The 22,524-nt window shown below is 40.9% G+C and overlaps 4 protein-coding genes across 4 annotated transcripts; all 4 read left to right on the top strand.

Moving 5' to 3' along the window:
• The first annotated feature begins 1,791 nt into the window (after positions 1 to 1,791).
• On the top strand, positions 1,792 to 3,842 carry LOC119497927. The gene is made up of 2 exons (XM_037786366.1): positions 1,792 to 2,347; positions 2,457 to 3,842. Exons 1-2 carry the CDS (start codon positions 1,890 to 1,892, stop codon positions 2,938 to 2,940), a joined length of 942 nt encoding a protein of 313 aa, XP_037642294.1. The 5' UTR covers positions 1,792 to 1,889; the 3' UTR covers positions 2,941 to 3,842.
• A 485-nt stretch (positions 3,843 to 4,327) lies between these two features.
• On the top strand, positions 4,328 to 5,703 carry LOC119497928. The gene is made up of 2 exons (XM_037786367.1): positions 4,328 to 4,868; positions 4,947 to 5,703. Exons 1-2 carry the CDS (start codon positions 4,408 to 4,410, stop codon positions 5,419 to 5,421), a joined length of 936 nt encoding a protein of 311 aa, XP_037642295.1. The 5' UTR covers positions 4,328 to 4,407; the 3' UTR covers positions 5,422 to 5,703.
• A 2,106-nt stretch (positions 5,704 to 7,809) lies between these two features.
• On the top strand, positions 7,810 to 18,015 carry LOC119498026 (neuropilin and tolloid-like protein 1). The gene is made up of 10 exons (XM_037786493.1): positions 7,810 to 8,172; positions 8,414 to 8,479; positions 8,657 to 8,791; positions 8,887 to 9,135; positions 14,388 to 14,429; positions 14,691 to 14,818; positions 15,125 to 15,353; positions 15,588 to 15,701; positions 15,792 to 15,936; positions 17,353 to 18,015. The coding sequence occupies exons 1-10, from the start codon at positions 8,145 to 8,147 to the stop codon at positions 17,882 to 17,884; spliced, it is 1,668 nt and encodes a 555-aa protein (XP_037642421.1). The 5' UTR covers positions 7,810 to 8,144; the 3' UTR covers positions 17,885 to 18,015.
• Positions 18,016 to 19,378: 1,363 nt separating this feature from the next.
• atpsckmt (fATP synthase c subunit lysine N-methyltransferase) lies at positions 19,379 to 22,524 on the top strand. Its single transcript, XM_037786242.1, has 4 exons — positions 19,379 to 19,831; positions 21,232 to 21,369; positions 21,546 to 21,596; positions 21,940 to 22,524. The coding sequence occupies exons 1-4, from the start codon at positions 19,556 to 19,558 to the stop codon at positions 22,156 to 22,158; spliced, it is 684 nt and encodes a 227-aa protein (XP_037642170.1). The 5' UTR covers positions 19,379 to 19,555; the 3' UTR covers positions 22,159 to 22,524.

The following is a 22,524-nucleotide window of genomic DNA, read 5'->3' as shown; positions in this document are numbered from 1 at the left end:
GCCTTAAGCCAGCTCTGGTCATGTCTGTACAGTGTCCTTGCAAAAATAGTAGAAAATAGTTATTATATAGTAATAATACTTTGCACAAATGCATCAAACATCCCATTCATGAGCGTCTGTGAGTGTTCCTTTCCTTGAGGGCAGGCTGAACTTGTCTGAGATCACATCAGGTCTTTTTCTGTGTGAGAATGGCAGCAGCAGCCAGCAGGGTGGCCAGTATTCCCCCTACGACACGACCACAAAGCACTGATTCATCTGCCTTTACATACACTAGAGCAGTTGTGAAAGTTTGTGGGCTGTATGTGTGTGTGTGTGTGTGTGTGTGTGTGTGTGTGTGCGTGTGTGTGTGTGTGAGTGTGTGTGTTCTCTCTCTCTCTGCTTCTTCTACTCCAACATGCTCTGTTCCTTCTCTCTGTCAGCACAAAGAAGACGTTTAAATTGTCCATGAGGTGCAAAGGCAAGGCAAAATGAAGAGAAATATGTATAACAATGCAAATAACGTCTAACTAATATCTTGGGTGCACAAACAGCATCAGCAGTTTTTCTGGTTCAGCCTGATGACAGGCAGCCTACAGGGGTGATTGTATCTTATACAGTATATTTGTCATTCTGCAAAATTTGTATTAATAATAATTATAGTCCGGACAACCTTAAATGCAGACAGTCACCACACTTTCATCCTTATTCCACTTATAATGTCTAGTTTTAAATGATTAATAGTGATTACTGTGTGCCAGATAACACTGATATTTGCTTTAGTGATTATATAGTATGATTCAAGGATATTTTCAACATTACTGATAAAGGCACCACAATATTAGTTTGATCTCTTTACAAGCATCTGCTGCCCTCTCTTGGACAAAGAAGAGACTTTCAGTCTTCAGCCTTCATCAAGCCATCCATTCATCAGCGATGTTTGAGCTGAGCCAGTAGTGTCCATCACCTTGTAATCTTAAAAAGACAAGAAAGATTGTTTTTTTGAAGATAGTTTTTTTTTTACATGAAGTGATTCATGGAGTACTTGAACTGTCAAGCTTTTGCTCTGCCATGGCAATAGGACCATGGACTCCTCATGTGGCTGCTGTAGGATACTGCAGCTCAGATGTTAACAAACTCTTTCTGTCATTTGCCCTCGAGTCACACTAAAAGTAAACCATCTGTTTACTTTTAGTGTGACTCGATGGCAATGTTTGTTTTGGCCCGATCTGAAGACCAGATCACTACTGGGTAAGCGGTATTGACAACAACAACTATAGGTTGTGCATACAGTTGCTGCACCTTTGCTCTTTCCTAGAAGACATCAGCCAGATGGTGAAGTTGTGCACTTTGCCAGATGACTGCACATCACTTATACTGTGATTATAAATAGTCAAACACCTCACAGGGCTGATGTCTAAATCGACTGCCACATCTGTAAGTAATAAGTGACATACAAATAAATAAATAACATGATTCAATATAATAAATGTAACGTAATGTATTTATGTATGGCTACATTTTTTGATTTTTAGTTTAAGCACACATTTTTGAACATGTTTGAATAAAACCTTTACTATCGGCGCACTCTTTTAAGTGTCTGCTGGATGTTTTTCTTTTCTTTTCTTTGCAACTTTCAGCCAGTCATCCAGTCTGTAAATATGCATGTGGGTGTGCTTTGGCAAGATGAGGAACAGATCAAACATCAGTGTAAGAGACAGGCAAATAAAGTCCCATATTGGAGGAAGCAGCCAATTAATAATTAATTTCAGATTTGACGTCATGATCCCACTCTGACTTTATTTCCAGGGACAGTCTGTCAGATAAACACACAGGTACTGTTGTCTAGTTGAATCGTTTTCACAGAGATTGCTCTCAGTTAAATCTCCGTCAACTGACAAATTGACATCAAGATGGGGAACATGTGCCCTGGTGAGGATGCAGCCCTCCTGGCCTCTGTTGCTCGAGACATCTGCCCTTTCCCAAACTACAATCCCAGTCCTCTTTTCGGCAAAATGCTGTCCTTCAACTCTTCACTTCAGCTGAGGGACCACTACAGGACAGTGCAGTCCTCCCTGACCCCCAAGCAGCTGGAGGACTTCACCCAGGGCCTGAGGACCACTTTTGGCAGGGAGGGCAAGGTCACTCATGGTGGGGTGGGGCTAGTGGCCCTCTCCCTGGCTGTGCTGTTTGACACTCTTGCCAGAAAGGCCAGGGGAGAGTGGGTTTCAGACTCGGGGCCCATTCCAGGTTTATTTCTCAAAGGCCCGAGAGGGTACTACCCACCGCATGTCTACACTGCCAGCGAGTACCTGAGGCTGGTACCCCACATTGCAAACAACCCCACCAGGATGAGAGAGGAGTCAGAGAGGTAGGTACTGCAATGTGTGTTTGTGTGCATGTGCCCTCAGTTTGCCACTATTGAATGTGTGTACTTTAAGTCAGCTTGTGTGATTTTATTGTCTGTTTATCTCACCAAGGTACCTCAAGCAGTTAAAAATCGATGACCTTTCTTTGGACAAGGTGGTAAAAAGCGACAGGATACCGATAAGGGAAGAGATCACAGCAGTCAATATGATGCTGGGATTCTTTTTTGCAACCAGTTTGCAATATCACATCCACCGCATCAACTCTATGCTTGATGTGCATGGCTTCCGTAGTAGAACAGAAGAGCCAGATGAAATGGTATTTAATCTCAACTGTGATCCAGAAGCTGTTCACAACGAATTTTTGGCTGAAGTGCAAAAATCTGACCGTCGCACCCAAGACGCCTTTGAAAACTGCAAGACTGTGCAAGGTCGGGATTTACCAAAGACATGGCTGCACCGTGTTGCCTGGTTTGAATGGCTACACATCATGCACATCCCATTGTTTACACCTGGAATTGCTAGTTTTTCTTCAATGGTTGGTCAAAGAGGTGAGTTTGATCTGAAGGCCAATGCACTCGGAAAATGGGTAGAGTAGTTTGAAACTTTTGTTCCTTTCTGTCCAATGTGATGAACTTATATTTTGGGAGTAAAGGTGTTGCAACTCCAGCTAATACTAACTATGTGGGTGTCATTTGAAATCGATAGGAGCTGCAATCAGTTTTCGGCAGGTGAAAACTGTATTTTATGGGTTGTTATGGTCCTTTAAAGGTTTTTCAGCATGTCCTTCTGAAATTTCATTACAACCCATAAAATACAGTTTTCACCTGCCAAAAACTGATTGCAGCTCCTACCTGGTGACTGAAATGTTTTTTCTGTCTCAGAATGGTTTGATTTCATTCATGAGGATTATATCTGACAGATTATAGCCCAGTCTTTTTAACCTGCTGAAATTCCTTTAAAGGACCATTACAACCCATAACGTACAGTTTTCACCTGCCAAAAACTGATTGCAGCTCCTATCGTTTGACTGGAAGGTTTTTTCGGTTTCAGAATGCCAACGCTTGATGTGCGTAGCTTCCATGAGAGAACAGATGAACCAGTTGATATGATATTTAATCTCAACTGTGATCCAGAAGCTGCTGACAAAGAATTTAAAATAAATAAAGCGGAACATGAAACTGGTGCCAGATGAGGGAATGATAAAATGTGTATAGACATCATGCAGGGATAACCAGGTTGTTCAACCCTTTGAGACCATTTTGTGTTTGAACTTTTGTTCCTTTCTGTCCAGTATCATGAAGTTATATTTTGGGAGTAACGGTGTTGCAACTCCAGCTAATACTTACTATCTGGGTGTCATTTGAAATCATCAGTGGTTGTAAAATTGGGGAAATGACTACTGTAGTTGCTGTATGTGATATGTGTAAGTACTGTAAACACTGTATGCCCAGCAGGATTTTAAATGTGTCAATAAACATTTGAAGTCATGACCCTCTATTCTGTATTCAGAAAGTGAATTCAAACTAACATAACTTGTTTAACTTCATTTGAATGCAACCCATGTAGCTTAAAACAACCATCTTATTTAGCGTGTTAGCATTTCTAACATCTGCTAATTAGCAATAAACACAAAGTACAGCTGAGTCTGATGAGCATGACCAGTTGTGTGTATTAAATCATAAACCAAAGTATTGTACAATTCATCCCAATTCAACATTTACTCTCTTATTTGACATATAGGTCTGCGGGTAGCTGTCCGCTAGAAGGATTCCTTTTCTTTTTTTTTGCAACTTTCAGCCAGTGGGTCAAAATGCATGTGGGTGTGCTTTGGCAAGATGAGGAATAGATCAAACATCAGTGCAATAGACAGGCAAAGATAAAACAGGCAAAGATAAAGCAGCTAAATAATAATTAATTACAGATTTGACGTCATGATGCCACTCTGACTTTATTTCCAGGGACAGTCTGTCAGATAAACACACAGGTACTGTTGTCTAGTTGAATCTTTTTCACAGAGATTGCTCTCAGTTAAATCTTCATCAACTGACAAATTGACATCAAGATGGGGAACATGCACTGCCCTGCTGAGGATGCAGCCCTCCTGGCCTCTGTTGCTCGAGACATCTGCCCTTTCCCAAGCTACAACCCCAATCCTCTTTTCGTCAACATGTTGTCTGTCAACTATTCACTTCACCTGAGGGACCATTACAGGACAGTGCAGTCCTCCCTAACCCCCAAGCAGCTGGAGGACTTCACCCAGGGCCTGAGGACCACTTTTGGCAGGGAGGGCAAAGTCACTCTTGGTGGGGTGGGGGTAGTGGCCCTGTCCCTGGCTGTGCTGTTTGACACTCTTGCCAGACAGGCCAGGGGAGTGTGGGTGTCAGACTCAGGGCCCATTACAGGTTTATTTCTCAAAGACCTGAGAGGGTACTACCCACCGCATGCCTACACAGCCAGCGAGTACCTGAGGCTGGTACCCCACATTGCAAACAACCCCACCAGGATGAGAGAGGAGTCAGAGAGGTAGGTACTACAATGTGTATTTATGTGCCCGATAATATCTCTGCCAGCTTGTGTGATTTTACTGTCTGTTTATCTCAGGTATCTCAAGCAGTTCATAATTGATGACCAATCTTGGGACAAATTGGGAGAAAACAACACGATACCGATGGACGACATCACAGTAGTCAATAGGATGCTGGGACACTTCTTTGCAGTCGGTTTGAAGCTTCATCTCCTCCGCATCAAAAACGCTACGGCTGATAAATTAATCTCTGATAGAAGACAACCATTTGATATGACCTTTAATCTCAACTGTGATCCAGAAGCTGCTGACAAAGAGTTTTTGACTGAAGTGCAAAAATCTGTCATTCGCACCCAAGACGCTTTTAGAAGATGCAAGCCAATCAGTAAGCAGGGACCGAAGACATGGCTGCTCTATGTTGCAAAGCTAGAATGGATAGATGTACACTTCCTGCCCTTCCATGCAGCTGGATATAGGAGTATTGATTCAATGATTGCTCAAAGAGAAGATTTTGATCTGAAGGCCGATGCACTCGGAAAATGGGTAGAGTAGTTCACCGGCCAGTTTCCAAATAGAGGTGAAAAGAAAAGTACTAAGTTTATGTGCAAAAGAAAACAAAAATAATAGCCAGATTAGGTATTGATAATGTGTCATGCAGGGACAACCAGGCAACGTGTCAGAATGTGATCAGTCATATAGTTTTGCCGTTATAGTGTTCCTTTTTTTCTTACTTGCTTAATCAGCTTTTTTGTTCGACCCATAGACCATTTTGTATTTGCACTTTTGTTCCTCTCTGTACAAATTAATGAATTTAAATTTGTGTTGCAACTCTTACTATCTGGGTGTCATTTGGAATTAGCAGTGGTTGTACAATTGGGGAAATGACAAGTAGTAAAATAAAAGGGGAAGCTCAAATCAACACACCTCCACCTAACAAAATTTTGAATCGCGATTCATCGTATGATTGTCCATCCATCCATCCATCTTCAACCGCTTATCCGGGATCGGGTCGCGGGGGCAACAGCTCCAGCAGGGGACCCCAAACTTCCCTTTCCCGGGCCACATTAACCAGCTCTGACTGGGGGATCCCGAGGCGTTCCCAGGCCAGAGTAGAGATATAATCTCTCCACCTAGTCCTGGGTCTTCCCCGTGGTCTCCTCCCAGCTGGTCGTGCCTGGAACACCTCCCAAGGGAGGCGCCCAGGAGGCATCCGTGCTAGATGCCCGAACCACCTCAACTGGCTCCTTTCGACGCAAAGGAGCAAGGACTCTACTCCGAGTCCCTCACGGATGACTGAGCTTCTTACCCTATCTCTAAGGGAGACGCCAGCCACCCTCCTGAGGAAACCCATTTCGGCCGCTTGCACCCGCGACCTCGTTCTTTCGGTCATGACCCAACCCTCATGACCATAGGTGAGAGTAGGAACGAAGATTGAACGGTAGATCGAGAGCTTTGCCTTCCGGCTCAGCTCTCTTTTCATCACAATGGTGCGGTAAAGCGAATGCAATACCGCCCCTGCTGCTCCGATTCTCCGACCAATCTCACGTTCCATCGTCCCCTCACTCGCGAACAAGACCCCGAGATACTTAAACTCCTTCACTTGGGGTAAGGACTCATTCCCTACCCGGAGTAGGCAATCCATCGGTTTCCTGCTGAGAACCATGGCCTCAGATTTAGAGGTGCTGATTCTCATCCCGACTGCGTCACACTCGGCTGCGAACCGATCCAGTGAGTGCTGGAGGTCGCAGACCGATGATGCCAACAGGACCACATCATTTGCAAAAAGCAGCGATGTGATCCTCAGCACACCGAACTGCAAACCCTCCTCCCCCCGACTACGCCTCGATATCCTGTCCATGAATATCACGAACAGGATTGGTGACAAAGCGCAGCCCTGGCGGAGGCCAACCCCCACCGGAAACGAGTCCGACTTACTGCCGAGGATCCGAACACAGCTCTCGCTTTGGGCGTACAGGGATTGGATGGCCCTGAGAAGTGCCCCCCTCACCTCATACTCCCGCAGCACCCCCCACAGTATATCCCGGGGGACCCGGTCATATGCCTTCTCCAAGTCCACAAAGCACATGTAGACTGGATGGGCATACTCCCAGGCCCCCTCGAGGATCCTTGCGAGAGTGAAGAGCTGGTCCGTTGTTCCACGGCCAGGACGGAATCCGCATTGTTCCTCTTCGATCTGAGGTTCGACTATCGGCCGAACCCTCCTTTCCAGCACCTTGGAGTAGACTTTACCAGGGAGGCTGAGCAGTGTGATACCCCTGTAATTGGCACACACTCTCTGGTCCCCCTTTTTGAAAAGACATTGATTGTCCATGATTATTATTATTATATATATATATATATGTTGTTGTTGTTTTTTTTTTTAAATGCCGGTGGGCTTCCTTCCTCATTTTCTGCATTGAGGTAACAAATGAACAAATAAAGAAAGAAAGAAAGAAATGCACTTTTCACCCCTGTGACTCTCTTTCGCACACTTTTTCATCCGTCCGGCTGCACTTATTTGTTGATAAAAGAGTAAATTGTAGTGAAACTGACTAAACACTTTTAAGCCAAGCAATGTCAGGAACTAATTGTTTAATTATATTATATTTATGAAAACAGAAATCTTCATTTTTGTCTTTAAACCATTGTAATGTCGTTTTAGGGCTTGAGGGTTAGGGTTCTGGGGGGGTTGAACCCATAAGAGCGGCAGTGGCTAGAGCCGGCCCTGCTCCACTGGACTAAAATGCATTCTTGATTTAGTCCTACTTAAAACTTAAACAATAATAATAAAAAAAAAAAATGAAAAAAAAAATGTAAATGAATAAATTAAACCGCATTTCTAAAATAGCCTATTAGATTTTATTGAATTGCAGCTTTGATTATGCTGCTGATTGTGTCACCCCCTGGAGGATGAACTTGGGCAATAACTGAATGATCACACACGCACACACACACACACGCACTCTAAACGGGCGCAGCTTTGTCAATGACCGTATATCTACTGAGAGGATTAATGCAGCCTAAAGGTGGAGCAAAAATTGTGAAGGTTTGCGGCGGACGGCAGAGTAATCCTTTGAGCTCCCGGGGAGACACACAGACAGAGAGAGAGAGAGAGGGATGGAAATGTTGAACTCTTTGCTCTCAGATTTGGCGCATTCTTTGTGAGGAACTGATGTGCTGAAGGACATTTTCCCCCCAATAAAGAAAGGGACGTTTGATCAAGACTATTTAATGGCAATATTTGAGACAGAGCTGCTCATCCTCAGGGAACAGAAATGGTGCACCAACTTCTGCTGCCCATCGGTAAGTTTACAACTGTAAACATGTTTCATAATGTTTGTAGATGCATCACATTTCGTGCATTATGGTGTGTTTATGATGTGCTTCTTATTCCTGGTATAAGTAGCTAATGTTCTTTGTTGCATTTTTGCTGTATTATCACTGGTCTGTGGTTTTAAGACTTTACATTTATTTATATAAACTGAAGCAGATTTCTGACAAATTGAAAGAAACAAACAAACTTTAATCTCTTCCCTTCTCTCAGCTTTAGCAGCAAGCCTCATCTCACCTGACCTGCCAGGATCCTCAGCTACCAAAACAAAAATTCAAGGTATCATATCAGAGCCTAGTTCAGATTGCTAACCAGAAAATACTAGTACATGATTGTGCTCCTTTCAACTGCACTTTGACACTTTTAAAAAAGGAGAAATAATAAATACAAACAGCGGTCCAACTGGGGATTGCTGAACACTTTCTTCTACCTTTACACTGTTATTTTGTGTTCCAGTGAAGAACAACTCGGGTGTGACACCAGCTGGGCAGTGTGGGACCTGGGTAAAGGAGCCCGAGGGAGGGTATTTCACCTCACCCAACTACCCTGAGAAATACCCGCCTGAGAGGGAATGTGTCTACATTATAGAAGGTGAGGCTTTCATCCTTGTCTTTTTAGCTTCTTAGTCACTTTCCACCCCCTCCTGCTTTTATCTCACCTGTTCTCAACGTCTCTTCCTGCGGCAGCCGCTCCCCGACAGTGCATCGACTTGTTTTTCGATGACAAGTATTCCATCGAGCCATCCTGGGAGTGCAAGTTCGACCACATCGAGGTCCGCGATGGGCCCTTTGGTTTCTCTCCCATCATCGGTCGCTTCTGTGGGCAGGAAAGCCCAGATTATGTCCGCTCCAGTGGGAGGTACCTGTACATCAAGTTTGTGGCGGATGGTGAACTGGAGGCCCTCGGTTTCTCTGCCCGGTATAACTTCACACAAGGTGAGTGATGGACGAGAGCGTAAACAGTAGAATAGGCCGCTCATGCTACAAAGGAATTGGATTGGTGTTGCCATGTGATGTTGCATGGCATTACGGCAAAAGTTATGCCAGGTTTATCTTTTTTTCACCCGATTAGACTGTTAGGCGTTATCAGTCGCTATAAGCCCCATAGATGTGGGTCAATAGGGGCCTACTACACCTACTAATGGGTTTTTTATCATCTATTCACATGGTAGATCACCGAAAGAATTATGACAGGAGCAGAAGAAACCAATAATGTGTAGTTGTCTTTGTGTTCGTAGTTCATTTAACCCAAAACAAAAAAGAAATTTCCCTAAACTTAACTGTCTTTAACCTAAAGTTAAATAAGTTGTAGTTTTGTTGCCTAAACCTAAAGAAGCCTTTTTGTTTGTGTTCAAAACATGATCTTTCAGTTTCATAACATGTTAGAAAGTGTTGCTTTTAAGTTTCACTTTCACTTTTACAACGTAGTAGGCCCCTAATGACCCACATCTATGGTGGTTATAGCGACTGATAACGCCTATTTAATGGCCTGATAACAGTTGAATTGAGTGCTTTTCTGCTGGACGAATGTGCTCGTTTTTTTTTGTGTTGGAGAGAGTTTTAGCAGCTTTCCGTTCATTGTTTTGGTTTAATGGCCCGCAACTTTACAGTTTGGTTTCACCTCTTGTTGTTTTCAAAAGAAAAGCTCTGATAAACCCACAGTGCACTACCTGCCCAGCACTAAACATCAGAGAGGCATAGTTAGGGACTAGCTGGTGAAGATAGTAGAGCATTTAAAGAGTCAGATATTTCCTTCTGTAGTTGGTGGAGACCAAAACTGAGCTGAAGAGAGAGTGAATATTGGACTTACATTCATCAGCTAAAAACAGCTAAAAATGAAGGCTTGTGTTGCTCGATGTTTAAAAAGGCAACTGGATGGGAAGATGTTTGCAAAAAAAACAAAAAGAAAAAGCAATGTGCTGCTTTAACTTTTAACTCTGACATCTGTGTATAGATACAGTAGGTCCTGTTTGTGCATGTGGGTATTTGGGCCTGTGAAAAAATGTAATTTCCCCTTGCAAGATTAATAAAGTAGGCTTATACCTTCTTCATCTTATAACCAATCTACTTCTACTTGTTTAACCAAGAACCAAAGGTTTGCCATAACCTTAACCTTAACCTTAGCCAAAGTGAATTTCTTGTAATTCAAGAAAGAGAAATAGCGAATCCAATTTGTTCTATTGTCACATAATCCAATTTAAGGAGGAACGTAATGTTCAGTCTGAAAGGTTTATATAAACAGCATCCAAAAGGACAATAATGTTGAATCAGCACCTCTTCATCATTATAACCATCATGGAGGCATTAGACTGCATTCATTTAGCTAGGTGCACCTGGGTACATGGACTCAGTTAAACTCCTTTCATAATGCACATACCGTGCTTTAGACCTTGGTCCAGCAAGTCCAAATTAAGTATGACGTTTGTCTATGCCCTCTACAAGGACGCCCTCATCAGCAGGATGACATCATTTGTCTGTGCCCTCCAAAACCACCACAAAACCAAAGTCACTGTGAAATATTAAATCTGTTTTATGACGTGACAACGCTATGGATGATGTATAGTTAGGTTTAGGCACAAACACATCTTCGTTAAGTTCAGGGAAAACATCATGGTTTGGGTTAAAATTACTTTGTTAAAGTTAGGGGAGCCTCGTTGTCATGGTTACAATCGTAAACACTTGGTTAAGGTTAGAGAAACATGGTGGTCATGCTTTAGGAACAGTGTGTAACATTTAAGGGGATCTATTGGCAGAAATGGAATATATTATTGATGTTTTCTTTAGTGTATAATCACCTGAAAATAAGAATTGTTGTGTTTTTGTTAGCTTAGAATGAGCTGTTTATATCTTAATACTTGATAAATCTCCCTTTAAGTTACATTTTGGACAGATAAAAAATGTGCGATTAATTCGAGATTGATCGCGATTAACTACGGACAATCATGCAAATAATTGTGATTAAATATTTTAATTGATTGATAGCCCTGGTAATTTTGCAGTTCTGCTATTATTGCTGTTTTTATATCATACCAGCTGGCGCTCTGTCTGGCTGGCGGGGTTGATATTTAGAAGTATTACTACGGCTCTAAGCCTTCGACTCCTTTTCTTGGCACTCTCTCCCAATCCACCACCATGCAGCGGGTTTGACATTGTTGGCTGCCTCTTTCACACACTTCCCCCCTTTCTGTCTTCACCCCATTCGGCCAATTAAAACACACGTTAACACACATTTGCATGAACATGCATTAATTGTGCATGTGCATGCCTAAAACTTACAGTTTTGCAACTTTAATATTGGTCTGCCGGCATGCTGCTGGGAATGTACTCTCATTTCCATTTGTAGTGCAGGCACACCAGCTGCAGCTGACGAAGGAAGAGGAGGGGAGCATTTATTCAAACACACACACACACACACACACACACACACACACACACACACACACACGAGTTAATGAAAGCTTGTCTTCAGGGGAATACAGCTTGTCAGTGCTGAGCCGCAGTAGCAGCTTAAGGGAGTCCAAGGCAGAGGCTTCATTAACAGCAGATTTTATAGGCCACCTACACCGAGGGGGGGCAAAGATTAATCTGCATCCATCCAGCCATCCTACTATTGCTTTCTTTCTTTCTTTCTTTCTTTCTTTCTTTCTTTCTTATTAACATGATTATCTTTTTATTCCACAAGGGATGCTCAAATTTTAAATACAGTCCTGTGAGTCCGTCCCACGCACTCTGGTATTTAAGTTGCTGGTGGGCTGATGTTGTTTGCCTGAGCTCAGTGCTATTTTTCTGCAAATATTAGACACAATTTCTTTATTATTTCACAAAATTGTACAGGCCATCTTACCTTGCAGTGTTAACAACTTACTAAGCATACTTGAAACACTTGAAGAAGCACTTTTCCCTTAAAAAAAACATAAAACATGAACTATCCCTTTAAGAAGATACTTTTCATTATTGGCAGATCAGGAGGTCTGTTTACATCAAATGTAATGAGTGTCCCGTGCCAAATGCTAATCTCCTGTCTAATTCTGCTCATCACTGGTGGCAGGAGAGAATTAAGTCCCCCACATGCACACATGCTTTCACACATTTAAAAAAAACTGCAGTATTTTGAAAGGATTTTTTTATACAGCTATTAGTCAATCAATTAAAATATTTAATTGCAAATTAATCACACATTTTTTCATGTGTTCAAAATGTACATTAAAGGAAGATTCGTCAAGTATTTAATACTCTTATCAACATGGGAGTGGGCAAATATGCTGCTTTATGCAAATGTATGTATATATTTATTATTGGAAATCAATTAACAACACAAAACAATGACAAATATTGTCCAGAAACCCTCACAGGTACTGCATTTAGCATAAAAAATATGCTCAAATCATAACACGGCAAACTCAAGAAGCCCAACAGGCAACAACAGCTGTCAGTGTGTCAGTGTGCTGACTTGACTATGACTTGTCCCAAAACTGCATGTGATTATCATAAAATGGGCATGTCTGTAAAGGGGAGACTCGTGGGTACCCAGAGAACCCATTTTCATTCACATATCTTGAGGTCAGAGGTCAAGGGACCCCTTTGAAAATGGCCATGCCAGGTTTTCCTCCCCCAAATTTTGCGTAGGTTTAAAGTAAAGTACACTTTAGCAGAGACTCATATTGTTATTGCACGTTTCCTCTAGTTTATGCTGACTTCTGTGAGTGTGCAAATAATTTAGCAGAACTTAAAGGTGTCCTGTGGAGGTTTTATTAAAAACAAGTTAAGTTATGTTTATAATCGCTGCTTGTGCATGAGGCAAAAAAAAAATCCACAGGGTACCTTTAATGTCTGTTTTTCATGCATGCCGCCTCAACAGTTAACAGTGTTTGGTTTGTCCGTTCTGGGATCTGCTCTGCTTACAGCTCATTCTAAGCTAACGAAAACACAACAATTCTTATTTTCAGGTGATTACACACTAAAAAAAAACATACTTATTGATATTATATTCCATATCTGCTAATAGATCCTCCCCTAAATGTTACACACTGTTCCTTTAAGAGAGGATTTACATAAACCGTCCTATATCTTGCCTTCATCTTATTTTACAGGGTATCAAGCCTCTGGGAATTCATTGTTGCAACACAAACACACACACACACACACACACACACACACGCACACACACACACACACGCACACACACACACACACACACACACACACACACACACACACACACACACACACACACACACACACACATAAGAATGAATGTGAATAATCTGGACAAGCCTGAAGCAGAGGCAGGGGTAAGAAATATGAGAGGATTAATAACAGTCATTGTTGATTTGAGCCTCAGTTGAGTCATCTATCACCTGCTCACCTTACATCATAGCTACTAACAACCAAGGTGTGGGAAATTATGGTTTAAACTCACTCTCCTCTCAACGCTGTGTCCTTTAAAACTCATTTTCCTGTATTGATTTGGTGCCAATTGCATATGTTGTGTTGGTATTTTATTGAGTTTTTTTTTAAGTTTCCCCTCACACAATATCCAACTGGGTTCTTCCAGGAGAATTTAAAAAAGAAGTGATTGATTTTTGTCAACAGGTTGTCACTGCTGGTGGGACCTAATCTGTCCCGAACTAAGCCGGTATATCAGGATTTATAATCCACCTAGCAAGTAAATTCATCAGCACAAAGGTTTAGAACACAATTTCTCTTCCCTGTCTTATGCTAAGTGTGTGTTTTTTCTTTTTTGATGAAGGGCATCAGGGTTTTAGGGGACTTTAAATGAGGACAGCGGGAATGTGCTGGTACATAGATTATATAAGCCGTGGCTAGCTGTGTTTATATTCCATTTTGCAATATGTCTTTAATATCATCATTTTTTATTATGTGGTATTTTCTTTCTCTATTCCTAGACTAAATTGTTGCAGTGAATATTGCATGCACACATTTCAAGTACTTCAGATAAGGTTTAGATATGTTTAAAATCCATGTAAAAGTGTGTAACATGGGCACAGCTTACTGGCAGCAAATGGACTGGATGGATTGTATCGTATCTACGTACATGGGTGATTCTGGATTTGATAGAAAAATATGTCCAGATATGTGCAGAGCAATTTTACCACTGATCATGTGCGGGCGGCTTAAATGTTCCAAAGATTCATGTGTTTCTAACAATATATTGCTCTGCTTTTTAGATCCAGAGTTCATGGGACAGGGGGACCTGCCAGCTCTGCCATGTGAGTATTCAAATTATGTTAAGTCACAACATCATATCAGACCTGCTGCAGGTCAGCAGCTTTGATTAAATGTAGATACTGCTCAGTGTGAATAGCAGTAACAGTAATATGTGTTCATACAGATAATACCCTATATTCATTTGATGTGACTGAATCCTCATTTTTGCTGAAGGGATCACAATGCCCAAACTCTTTCTACAATTTTACTGTTAAGATTTCAAAACCAGCTTTGCTTTAACACAAAAATATTGTTATCCACAGTTTGTGAGTTTGAGCTGAGCGGTCCGGAAGGCTTTGTAGAATCCGCCCAGATAGCCGGGGAGGGCCGGGCGCTGCAGACGGAGGCCGTAGACTGCAGGTGGTTCATCAAGGCTCCACCAAGAGCTAGGGTCTGTATATGTCAAACTGCTGTTGGTCTTGTTGTGTGGTAGTGGTGGTGTTACATGTACCATTTGTCAATTGTGGTTTACACTTATTTGTGTATAAAATTAATTTGACTTTCAGGTGGTTGGACAGGGACCAAAACTTATATCTAAGCACTTCCAACACATCCATTTTCAACTCAGACATATGATTAAATGCCAACACCACTTAACTAAAACAGCCTAACTTCTTTTCCATATATATATTTCTATAAATGCTAAAAAAATAATAATTAGTAAGCAGTAAATGCCATCAAAACCTTTTACCCACAGATCTATATGCGCTTTCTGGAGTACGAGATGCACAACTCGAATGAGTGCAAGCGTAACTTCGTTGCCATCTACGACGGCAGCAGTTCGGTCGAGCACCTGAAGAATAAGTTCTGCTCCACGGTGGCCAACGACGTCATGCTGGTGTCCTCTGTGGGCGTTGTGAGACTGTGGGCGGATGAGGGAAGCAGGAAGAGCAAATTCAGGATCCTCTTTACAACTTTCCACGAGCGTGAGTGAATCTCCATCAAGCTCTCTTTTACAGGCTCACCATAACAACTTTATAAGGTGATGATATGTCAATGTTGTGTTTCCAGCTTGTTGCCCTGCCTCCAAGTGGTTAAAAACTATGATTAGAAAATATCTTACCTCAGCACCATCTGGTGGTAATGCCAACTAACAACTAACTAAAACTGACTATAATTCACTGTGTACAATAGCATGGCTCTTGCCTTTTGTTTTTCAGCTCCGTGTGAAGCAGAAACTTTCTTTTGCCACAGCAACATGTGCATCAACCACACCCTGGTCTGCAACGGTATCCAGAACTGTGTTTACCCATGGGACGAGAATCACTGCAAAGGTACCTTGAGTGACACAAAGGCTGAGAAATGTTTTGCTCGGCTATGGCCGAACATCAAGTCATTCTTCTCCATGTTATCTCTCTAACTAGAGAAGAGGAAAGCCAGTATCCTGGACTCGCTGGACAACACTAACCTCACTATCATTGGAGTAACCTGTGGCCTGGTCGTCATCCTGCTCGTCATCTCTGTCATCATCCAGGTCAAACAGCCTCGCAAGAAATACATCATCCGCAGGTGAAATTTCACTCTGACAGCTTTAAAAAATTCTATATTTTTGGCAAGCTACTTTTTGGAAGAAAATTGGGGGTGTTACATGCTGCACTAAATAATATTTTATAGAAACAATAGCCAATGACCAGAGGTGGAAAGTAACTACGTACATTTACCAAATGAACAAACCAAACACTGGCTCTGGAAAGAGCCTTTTCACATTTTTATGATACCTGAAGGCCACCGTAGTTCTCCGACACGCTTGTGAAACTGTGGCAACGTGAGCCGCAGAATGCTAGTGTTTTCAGCATCAACAAAATAAAGCTCTGATAAACCCACTGCACACTACCTGGCAGCATACAAGTGTCTGGAAGATTTTGCAGCTGAATTGCCAGATATTTACCTCTCACTGTTACCAGTTCATATTTGGATAAATGCAACATGGTGCTATGCACCTAAAGGGCCGATTCATTTAGTTGATATTGTGTAAATTATGTATTAGAAATTATATCATTATTTAACAGATGTTTTAATCAGAAAAATGTTTTTGGACGATTTGAAAGCCAATTTCAACAAGCAGATTTAAAGCTGGATTCCATAAAATGCGGTTGAACTTAAACTCAGTAAAAATGGTTTGTTGAATTAGAAACTTGGAATTTTTTTGAGGACGGAAAGAAATTGTAAGTGCACGAGAGCACGAATCACCCGATTCGACTGTTATCAGGCCATTAAGTAGGCATTATCAGTCGCTATAAGCACTATAGATGTGGGTCATTAGGGGCCTATACTGTGTCTACTATACGCTGTAAAAGTGAAAGTGAAACCTAAAAGCAACACGTAAAACTGAATGAAACGTAATGCTTTGAATACAAACAAAAAAGGCTTCTTTAGGTTTAGGCACAAAAAAACACTTAGTTCAGGGAAAAACATTGTGTTTTGGCTTAAAATAACTACGAACACAAAGACAAATACACATTGTTGGTTACTTCCGCTTCTGCTCCTGTCGTAATTACTACGGTCGGTAGAGGTCGCTGTCGTGTTCTTTTATACCTTCTTTTGGTGATCTACTATGTGAATGGATGATAGAACCTAATAGTAGGTGTAGTAGGCCCCTATTAACCCACATCTATCTATCTATTTAATAGCCTGTCAACAGTCTAATCGGCTGACGATCACAGGCCTGTAGGCTCAAACTGCACATTGACAACAAGGCACAATGAATACTTTATGTGAATGTTTTGTTGTTTTTGTAACTCATGTGCTGTTTATTGATATACATGAGGATATGTACACGTTTCTTGTCAGCGTCTCAGACACCTACAATCAAAATTGGTTGGGGCTTGAGAAATGCTATCAGCTTTTTGTTGTGCTTTCCTGAACATTTACTGTTTATGTGCTTCATATGTGTTGGTGTGTGTGTCTTCCTCTCCTCGTCCACAGAGATGACTTTGACCCTGCCCTCCTCCACCCCGGGTTTGAGCCTCCTCATTACGAGCTCTGCACTCTGCGCCGCGCCACCTCCGGCGACCTGAATGATGCCGCCATGGCCGAGGACTTTGACAAGTTCCGCTCCCCCTCCTCCAAATGCATCCGCGACCACCACTGCGGCTCTTACCATGGCAGCATGCATGGAAGTGTCCACGGTAGCCGTAGCAACCTGAGCATGAGGGATGCCACCATCTCGGCCGACGGGGGGGCTCTCGTGCCGCCGCTGCCGCCGGTGATGGTGAGCCAGCAGTCGCCGCGCCTCTCCCACCACACAGCACCAGCAAGTCGAAGGAGCATCCTGGTGATGAAGCATAGCTATTCACAGGACGGGCCGGAGGGGTACGGGGCGGAGGAGGAGGAGGATGATTTGATGGTGGAGGATTGTCCCACCACCAGCCAGCACCACATGCACCACCATCAGATCCACCATGGCATGCCAGGGCTGGACCACACTGTCCACCGCACACTATCTAATGACTTCTGATGTTAGGAGACATGTAAATAAAGAAAATGGTAAAAAGAGATCATCACCTTTAAGGGAACAGTGTGTAACAATTAGGGGCATCTATTGGCAGAAATAGAATATAATATTAATATGTTTTCTTTAGTGTATAATCACCTGAAAATAAGAATTGTGTTTTGTTTACCTTAATGAGCCGTTTATATCTACATAGGGAGCGGGTCCTCTTCGCGGAGCCGGTCGCCGTGTTTCTACAGTAGCCCAGAATGGACAAACAACTGTGTTAACTTTTCCTGCTTGGGCTGCGTTCTCACGTCGGCCACGTCGGCCACGTCTGCAACGTCGCCGCTAGATGCCGCCAGATGTTACACACTGCACCTTTAATTTTTTAATCTGGTGGTGTTAAAACCCTGACTTTATATTTTTTAAATTAGATTTCAGTTTAATTTATAGGAATAAAGCTGATCTTTACAGCTCTTGGTAGTGTTTCTTGGTCTCATACTCAAATTAAATGGAGGGTTTCCATGGTGGAATAGAGTGGACCGGAGCTAGTGAAACACACACCAGTAATTATAATATAAAAAATACCCCTCTGCCAAAGAGTTTAGGAGCGACTGTTGTACATCTTGAATAGTTGACTCCTGTGGTAACGTGACTGAAAGAAGGATTTATAACCACACATACTGAGATAATAGAAGTCCCACCCATTCTAATGCATCACAGTTCATTTTTTCCCCCTTTTTTGTTCCTTGTTTCAACTCTGGGGTAGAATATTTGTATGACTGCATCATATTTGAGATTATTTTTTGAATGAATGATGCATCGTAGTGCTTCCTATATATTGGACGTTATTGCACCACCAAAGCAAGAAAAATGTCACAACTGTTAGGCTATTCCTTTTCCTCCAACAAACATGTTATTGTGTTGAGTACAGGTCCAGAATCAAATAGAAAAAAGGACAGATATTATCAAGGACAGCATATAATTAAAACATTATTAGTCAAACCAGTAAAGTCATCACACAACATCTTTCATATAAAATACTATTTTGCAAATATAGCTTTCTGTTGCTGTGTAAATGTTTGTATTATTTAATTTGTTTTTGTTTGTTTGTGAGTATTTATTGTTGTTTATTTCTTTATTTATAATTTTTTTAATTTATATTTGTGTCAATTTGGTTTGTCACGTATTTTTTTCCTGTGTGAATTCTGTCGATTCTTTGGCTGTATATTTATTTATTTCATTAAACATCTTCTTTATCCTTTATTATTATTGGCACCATGACCTTTTTGCTTCTTTTTATTTGTATTATTTGTATTATTATTATTATTATTATTATTATTATTATTATTATTATTATTATTATTATTATTATTATTATTTGTATTATTTGTATTATTTGTATTATTTGTATTATTATTATTTATTTATTTATTTATTTATTTACGGCACTAACCAGGGAACCTAGTGCAGACAGGAACCTTTGTTCGCTTATCTTTGTCATCCCGTCGGGCGTGTAGGAGCGCTGCACAGGTCATCTAGTTTAGAAGGCACGGATGGTAAACATAACAGGACCGTCTCTCTCTCAGTAGCTCATTCTTTACTTTATAATAATGTGTTTTACGCTTTCTATTTAGCATAATGAGCAGGTGAGGTTTGAATAATATAGATTATCTTCATGATATCTACATCAACATGTCTCAAGAGGAGCTTTTCCTGGCAGGAGAGTTAAAGGGAGATGTCCCGGAGAGACAGAGCAGAGGTCGCCGGCTCGGTGTGGTGGTCACCGGGCTGCTGGGAGGCTCTCTGGTCGCTCTCTACGCGGTGGCTGCTCCGTTCATCGCTCCAGCTCTCAGGAAAGTCTGTCTGCCGTTTGTCCCCGCCACCACGGCTCAGGTGGACAATGTCCTCACGGTGCTGAGAGCCAGGTCAGGGACCCTGGTGGACATTGGGAGTGGAGATGGAAGGATAGTAAGTGCTGTGTTGTCTTAACCCTGTGGAGGTAGAGAAGGGGTCTGCAACCTGCGGCTATTTAGCTCCTCTACATTGGCTCCATGTGGATTTTTTTTTTTTTTTAAGGCCACATTGAGGAAAAAAATAAATCTGAGATTTCGAGAATAAAGTCAAAATACTATGAGAATAAAGTCATGATATGAGAATAAAGTCATGATATGAGAATAAAGTCAAAATACTATGAGAATAAAGTCATGATATGAGAATAAAGTCATGATATTATAAGAATAAAGTCATGATATGAGAATAAAGTCATGATATCATAAGAATAAAGTCATGATATGAGAATAAAGTCATGATATTATAAGAATAAAGTCATGATATGAGAATAAAGTCATGATATTATAAGAATAAAGTCATGATTTGAGAATAAAGTCATGATATTATAAGAATAAAGTCATGATATGAGAATAAAGTCATGATATGAGAATAAAGTCATGATATGAGAATAAAGTCAAAATACTATGAGAATAAAGTCATGATATGAGAATAAAGTCATGATATTACGAGAATAAAGTCAAAATACTATGAGAATAAAGTCATGATATTACGAGAATAAAGTCAAAATACTATGAGAATAAAGTCATGATATGAGAATAAAGTCATGATATTATAAGAATAAAGTCATGATATGAGAATAAAGTCATGATATTATAAGAATAAAGTCATGATATGAGAATAAAGTCATGATATTATAAGAATAAAGTCATGATATGAGAATAAAGTCATAGGTTTACAAGAAATAAATCGTAGTACTATGAGAATAAAGTCATAATATTATAAACTAGTAATTATATGTGTTATTTACTTTTTTCTCGTAAGGTTATTACTTTATTCTCGTTATATTACGACTTTTTGTTCTCGTAAATTATGACTTTATTCTCGTAATATTACAACTTTTTTTATTTAAAATCTTATCAATATATCCTTTAATTGTGCAAAAGCATTTCTTTATATTATACAATACTGATTTCTGAATTCTTGTTGCTTTATTTGAATCTTTGACAAATTAACCTGTCTTTGAAATGTCTACATCTTTTTCATCTCACCTCCAGTTCTTACCAAGCATACATTTTCTGTTTTGTGTTTTGTTGTTTTCCCATTAAAAATCCATAGCATCTGTATATATCTAAAAAAAACACAACTTACACAGATTCAAACTTCAGCAACGGGAAACCTAAGAGAGGGAAAACATTTCAGTACAGACCGACATTTTATCTACGAGATGTGCTGCAGAAACATCACAGAGAAACAATCTCAGAAGTAATACCAGACTGTTGCTACAGTTGCTGTACATTGTTGATACTTGGTTTGTTGCTGATACATTGAATTTCCCGTTGTCCTCCCTCCTCTTGCAGGTGATAGCAGCAGCCAAGCGTGGGTTTCAAGCATCGGGCTTTGAGCTGAACCCCTGGCTGGTGTGGTATTCTCGATACAAGGCCTTGAGAGAGGGAGTCCATCGCTCCACCTCCTTCCACATCTCTGACTTGTGGAAGGTCAGTGATAACCTGATTAGATTAGAATAGTATGAAGTGACTCGTGACCACATTTTGAGGGAATTTGTATATTTTACCATAGCAGTTAGTGTCACTTAGTGTAAGAAAATGAAAACATACAGTGTGTCTTTTCACTATGTCAGACTCATTCTCAATATTTCTGATTCTTTTGCTAGGTCAGTTTTGCTCAGTACTCCAATGTTGTCATATTTGGAGTTCCTCAAATGGTGAGTTGTTCTTTTTGTCCTACAGTGATGTTATCTATATTGTAATTGTTGTATTTTTAAGCATATTATTTATGCAATATTTGCTAATGTAAGTCGCTAAAACAATAAAGTTAGATTAAATAAAGTATTGACTGAGTTAATGTTTGCATGTAAACTATTTATTAACAAATGATACAGTTTTTAAGGATCGATACAGTATCACAAAACATATTGCGATATTCTATATTTTAGATATTTTCTTACATCTCTGGCTGAAAGCTCTATATTTGATCTTGCCAAGGAAGTTTTCAGAAACCCAAAGTATCCCTCTTGATATTCTGATCGTTGCTGTCTGTGTCTGCAGATGGACCAACTGGAGCTGAAGCTGGCAAGCGAGTTACCGAGCACAGCCAAGGTGGTGGCCTGCCGCTTTCCCTTCCCTACTTGGGTCCCCGAACACACCGCCGGGGAGGGCATAGACACTGTGTGGGTGTACGAAGCCAAGACATTTAAATCACACCTGCGACATGGAACGAGAAGGGACACAACACCAGAACACGAGGACACGCATTCACACACATAAATCTCAAACACTCAGATCTTGTTGTTATGTTGTCTTTTTTTCTTAATCTGTGCAAGACTGATTTTCTTTTTTAAAAAATGTGCTACAACGTGTTAAGTCCAAGTGTGAGATTGAACAAAGTAGGAATGAAAGTAGGAATAAACTGTGTGACACTGGCCTGGGTGAGTGGTTACACTCATGTTAAAGTCAAATGGCCAAGGCCTAATGAAAGAGGCTGGGTCACGCTTCATCAACGCGTTATATCTTTGGGGTACAACACATGCGCATTAAAATCTGATCTGCACTCGCCGTCAGGCATTTCATGTTCGATACATGTGTGACGCTCAAAACCAGACCAGGGATTAAAGGTCCCATATTGTAAAAAGT

The sequence above is a fragment of the Sebastes umbrosus genome, chromosome 12, assembly GCF_015220745.1.
Source record: "Sebastes umbrosus isolate fSebUmb1 chromosome 12, fSebUmb1.pri, whole genome shotgun sequence".
Lineage (NCBI taxonomy): Eukaryota > Metazoa > Chordata > Actinopteri > Perciformes > Sebastidae > Sebastes > Sebastes umbrosus.
The sequence above is the reverse complement of the archived record's forward strand: the minus strand, read 5'-3'. Positions and strand labels throughout refer to the sequence as shown.